Source organism: Scyliorhinus canicula, chromosome 14 (genome assembly GCF_902713615.1).
Source record: "Scyliorhinus canicula chromosome 14, sScyCan1.1, whole genome shotgun sequence".
Lineage (NCBI taxonomy): Eukaryota > Metazoa > Chordata > Chondrichthyes > Carcharhiniformes > Scyliorhinidae > Scyliorhinus > Scyliorhinus canicula.
In genome coordinates, this window is record NC_052159.1 from 94,748,300 (window position 1) to 94,754,299 (window position 6,000).

At 46.4% G+C, this 6,000-nt stretch overlaps 1 protein-coding gene across 2 annotated transcripts in view; it reads right to left on the reverse strand.

Moving 5' to 3' along the window:
- LOC119977843 (sestrin-3-like) overlaps positions 1–1,580 on the reverse strand; it is a 129,666-nt gene extending 128,086 nt beyond the window's left edge. The window contains exon 1 of one of the 2 annotated variants that reach the window (XM_038819083.1): positions 1,253–1,580. In XM_038819083.1, coding sequence (XP_038675011.1) covers positions 1,253–1,357 — 105 coding nt within the window. In that variant the 5' untranslated portion in view covers positions 1,358–1,580. The remainder of the gene's footprint in view (positions 1–1,252) is intronic. The other variant, XM_038819082.1, reaches the window with a different exon arrangement.
- Positions 1,581–6,000: the final 4,420 nt, after the last annotated feature.

The following is a 6,000-nucleotide window of genomic DNA, read 5'->3' on the forward strand; positions in this document are numbered from 1 at the left end:
CCAAAGTGCTATATCCAGCCGCCTCTTGAATATATTCAAAGTTTTAGCATCAACTACTTCCCGTGGCAATGAATTCCACAGCCCCACCACTCTGTGAAGAAATATCTCCTTATCTCTGTCCAAAATGGTTTACCCTGAATCCTCAGGCTGTGACCCCTGGTTCTGGGCACACCCATCATTGGTAACATCTCCCCTGCATTTACCCTGTCTAGTCCTGTTAGAATTTTATACGTTTCCATGAGACCCCCACTCTGGGGACTCACTGTTTCTCTCTCCACGGATGCTGTCTGACCTGCTGGGTTTTTCCAACACTTTCTCACTTGTACGATGCAGACTTGCTCCTGATCTTAGTGGGAGAATAATGCAGTAGGAAAGCTGAAGTTGAATAAAATTCTGAATTGGACAGTGATAGATTGAATTCCAAGTAGGCTCTGTAATTGCGAATAAAAGGTTTCTTATGAATTGTAGCTGGAAGATGGGGCTACTCAATTCAACGTAGAGGATTGATCTTCAGTCAAGACGACAGAGAGGAGGAGATGAGCCAATACTGAAAAGGGAACAACGGGATAGGTTGATGTAGAATTAGGCAATTAAAAAGCTATGCACAAGAGAAAAGCTAACGGCCATAATATTTAAGTCTCTGACCAACACGATGTATTTTAGGGGGAGGGGAGAAAAAGAGACGAACATCTTATCAAAACAAGGCAGCAATTTCAGTGCAATTTTTTGAGAAAAGGAACATTAGGCTCGTCGTTTACTAGCTTTATCAGGGAAATTCATGATCTCTTTTTAAAAAAAACCGTAATCGATTAGAAAAGGACTCGAAAGCTATCGGATTGATCGAGTTCAGCAGACGGAGCTTGGAAAAACAACTTTGATTGACATCTCGGCCAGCCGCTAGCAAGAGGCGAAAGACTCAGTGTCCAACTCAAAGAGGTTGATTTCGACAGAACAAGGTCTCTTTATAAAATTAGCACACAACAATGAATAACAACATCAAAACTCTACTTAAAACCTATTCACACGCATAGTCAACTTACAAACCCCTGACAAGTTACATATTCAAAATCCGAGCCTGTGCAGCAAAAATACCCTATGTGATTTTTCTAAACGGGATGTCGCATAGTAGACCAATAAAATAATTTGTGATCGGGTTGTCCCCATTTGAAACACATTGAGGACATGCTATTGATTCTCCGGACGACAGAAAGCAGGCACCAGGTTTATTTATTCCTGCATTGCAAAAGGTTACCTTTCGAAGGACTTTCTGACAGTTGGTGCAGATCATGTAGTCGGTGGGGAGCTTTTCTGAATTCTTGGTGTGTCTGTTCTCTTTGCAAGTTGTGGATATGAACATTGTTACTCAGGATTTGGGGTCTCTCTTCACAGAGCCGCTGGAATAACCATCACATGTGGGCATGAGTCAGTGTAAAGAAAAGCCGGCATTCAAAAGACCATAAAATCAGGACTTCTGAACTTCGCTAGATCTTTCCCAGACAATCCCCTCAACTCCAACTAAATAACTGCACCAACCAAACCGTCACCAATTCCATCATCAGCTGTTCTCGGAGTTCAATGTAACAATTTCACAGCTGTAACCAATTGACTTCCCTCCTGGCCAATCATTGCAGAGAAATGCCCACCTCCTGACCAATCATTGCAGAGAAATGCCCTCCCTCTAACCAATCATTGCACAGAAATACCCACCCCCTGACCAATTATTGCAGAGAAATCCCCTCCCCCTGACCAATCAATACAGAGAAATGCTCACCCCCTGGCCACTCATTGCACAGAAATGCCCACTCCTTAACCAATCATTGCAGAGAAGTGCCCACTCCTGGCCAATCATTGCAGAGAAACGCCCATCTCCCCAGACCAATCATTGCACAGAAATGCCCACCCCCTGACCAATCAGTGTAACAGAAATTGAAATAACCACAGAATGTCCATCCTTTCTAACCAATGACCTTTCAGAGATTGACCCCCTGCCCGCCCTCTGACCAATCCTTTTCCCAGACTGGTCCCCTCACACCAGATAACCACTCACTGAGCTGCTTCCAATGGCCAATCATCCTGTCGTATTCACTGTTTTGGTCCAATCATTTATCAGCCTGTAATGAAACAGTGTAAAAATAAGACTTACATTTATGAAGCACTTTTGAAATCACTATTGCAATTCCAACATGTAAAATTAGAAATAAAAACAGGACGAGAAGAAGTTGTTTCTGTTACACCATTTGGTTGTGGATTGTTTGATTTGTCTGATTGCAAATCCCTGTTGAGTTGCTTAACCGTCTTTGCAGTTCATGCATGTCTGAAATGTTAAAAGGACGTTCTGCCCAGCTTTCGATGATCAGAACGGTTCTGCGTGGGTCCTGAATTAATCAATGTTCCAAAGAGGTTGGACAGTAATGATCACATTGAGTGTGCAGCCGATATCCCACTTTGGTCGTTTCTTCCGCTCTGACACAATAAAATGTTTCCCATTCCTGGCTCTCTCTCTATCCCAGGGACCTTGAGTGCCAATCAAACCTGTTGATTAAACAAATGTAGAAAGTGTTCACCTTGTTTCATTGCAAAACTGACAGTCTAAATTCAGTCGAAAAGTTTTGCCATGCCGAAAAAAAAGTTTACCTTGCTATAAAGCAAAACAAACCTCTGCGTATTTACATGTGTAATCGACCTTAATTGTGAATTTATCCTTGTGCCTGCTCTCTAACTGGCTACACTATCTAGGGTCATAGGTGTGTGTGAAAATCGGTAACAGCCACTGAACTATCATTTGTTATCTATCGCAGTTAAGTGACAGACCATGAAGATTTGGTTTTAAATTGAATAACTAAGTCAAAGTTCCATCTCGGAAATGCAACTATTGAGTAACGAGATATGTACACAGTGAGTGCCAGACATTTGATGCCAAGATTTCACTGAACAGTTCCAATTCGACAAAGTCCTGCAAAACAAACAAGTTTTGCCCCAGCAATTTTCCACCCAGCAACAGAGTGATGTCAGCACTGAGGTCCGAATATCCAATCGGATGTGGCTGAGTGGGGTCGGAACTCTTGAGCTGAGTGTGATCAGCTGTCAAGGAACAGCCCCAGCATTTCCTCTCAGCATTAGAGTTAGACAAACCCACTCCGCCATATCGATGGAAACAGCAGACAATAATTACGAGCTAAAACAGAGCTTTCCTGTGATATAATTGTCCTATAATTTTTGAACGTTGAGGGAATATTGATTTTAGAATACAGTTGTCACTGTTAATGTGTATTTTATTTTACTTTGATTACACAAAAAACACAATGATCATTAAAAAAAACAGCCCCCCCCCCAATTGACATGTTTGTGAAAACAAAGTGTCACATTTCAGTGACGGTCAGGTAATTTAAGTCAGCAAAAGCAAAATACTGCGGTTGCTGGAAAGTTGAAGTTCAGTTCTGATGAAAAGTCGTCGACCTGCAATATTAACTCTTAGAACTGAACGGGATATATGTCACAGAAATAGGCAATGCAGCCAAACTAGTCTATGTCAGTGTTTATGTTCCACACGAATCTCCTCCCCCATTGCCTCAACTAAACCTAATATGGTAACCCCCCCCCCCCCCCCCCCATTCCCTCATCCCCCTTATATTTACCTAATTTCTGGTTTATTACCTGAGCTGCATGCAATTTGGCATTGGGCAAATAAGATTAGAAAAATGCTTACATGGCTCAAAAGACTGGTGTGGGTGGGATGGGGGGATATTGAGGGGGATGGGTATGGGGGGATGGGGGGGGGGGGGGGGGGGTCTGGTTTTCGGGACACTGGCACCAGTATCGGGGACGGTCGACACTTGAGCCCTGCTGGGGCTGGTGTTCTAGCGAATTGCATAACGAGGAAAGTAGAGTGGGTTTTAAAGTAAATAGGGTAGACAAGGGATCAAATTTGGGAAGATGTGGTAAATCAAAGAGTAGAGACAAGGCAAGAGAAAAAGGTAGTAATATGAGAAATGATAAACAGACTGTGACAGGATGGGACAGAGAGTGCAAATCTAACATTATATATACAGATACGACTAGACACTCCAAAAATAATAAAAGGACAAAACTATCTAAATGCATCTAAATGCGTTTGGCATATAAAACAAAAGATGAACTGATAGCACAAATAGAAATTAACAAATTGTGGTGTATTATAAACCTAGTAATTCACACTGTGTTGAATCATATGTATTATGTCCTTGTGGGCTCTGTATGTGAGCCGTTGGGCTCTGCCCATAGGGGGAGATGAGGAGTTTGTACTGGGCTCCACCCTTGGCTCTGCCCATGGCTCCTCCCACTAACCGGAAGTATAAAGCTCTGCAGTCGTGAGCCTGCTGCCAGTTCATCTCGTCGCAGGCAGGCTCAGTTGTAAGACTATTAAAACCAATGTTTACTTCCAATCACGTGTCTTGTGAATTGATGGTCTCATCAATTTAATAGTCTTAGGAAACTTGAAGAAAACTACTATGGAATCAGCCCTCAAACCTGACCGACTAGAACTTGACCCGCAGGCTGCAGAGACAAAATAAATCTTTCTACACTGGCTCAGATGTTTCAAGGCCTACCTGGCTGAATCAAGCACGTCAGAAACTACAGAGGAGCAGAAACTCAGCCTACTGCACGCAAGGGTGAGCCACCGTATCTCTACTCAACTTAACAGTGCTACCTCGTATACGGAGGCCCTGGCCATACTTGATCAAATGTACGTGAGGCCCATCAATGAGGTCTACGCGCGCCACATTTTTGAGACCCGCCACCAGCGCCCCGCGGAGTCGCTGAACGAATTCCTGCGCGATTTAAAAGCCGTATCAGCCGCCCAACATATGGAGCTCGCTGTCCCAGGTGTATATGTGGCAGGGCTCAGGTCCAACTACGTGCGCCAGCGGTTGCTTGAAAAAGGGGCCCAGAACTTGGAGGACACTGTCGAGTTAGCTACAACCATGGGGGTCTCGTTCTGCAGCCTCACCTCGTTCCCCGCAGACCAAGCGACCCCATCCTGGGCCCCCGACCAGCGACTGCCCCAGGCATGCTCCACACGGAGCTGCTCCTATGCAGCTCCAGTGTGCCATTTTTGTGGCCAGCCCCAACACCCACGTCAGCACTGCCCGGCCCGCAACGCGACCTGCAGCAGTTGCGGTCGCAAAGGACACTATGCCCAGGTCTGCCTGGCGAAAAAAACTCCCACTCCAAACTCTCCCACAGCCCAGAGCACTCGCTTCCCAAACTCGCAGGCCCACAGACCCCGAAATGCTGCAGCCTGTATGCTGACTCCGCCCCCACCTGACATGTGCGACTCATGGGGGCCGCCATCTTGGCAACCCTCCTCCACGCGGCTGGCCACGTGTGACTCATGGGGGCCGCCATCTTGGATGCCATCTTCCTCGCCGCCCGCCACGTGCGATCCACGGGGGCAGCCATCTTGGGATCCATCCTCTTCAAACTCTGAAACTCACCTCGAAGACTACGACCTCAGCGGACAGTCATCACGGGACCACTCCAGCACAGCTGATCGAGCCGCCGACTACCCGCAACTCAGCGCGGTCACGTTGGACCAGTCGCATCCGAAACACCTCCGCAACTCGATGATGACCATTAAAATCAACGGGTACAGTACACCGTGCCTCTTCGACTCTAGGAGCACCGAGAGCTTCATACACCCATATCTGGTAAGACGCTGTTCGCTCCCTATTTTCCCTGCACGGCAAACTATCTCCCTCGCTTCGGGCTCCCACTCTGTTCACGTCCAAGGGCGCACCGTCGCGACCCTAACGATTCAGGGCTCAAGCTACTCGAACTTCCAGCTGTACGTGCTCCCCGAACTCTGCGCCCCACTCTTACTGGGACTCGACTTTCAGTGCAACCTCACACTCAGCTTCGGCGGGACCCTACCTCCACTCACTATCTGCAGTCTAGCAACGCTAAAAATTGACCCCCCTCCACTTTTGCTAACCTCACTCCGGACTGTAAACCCGTAGCCAC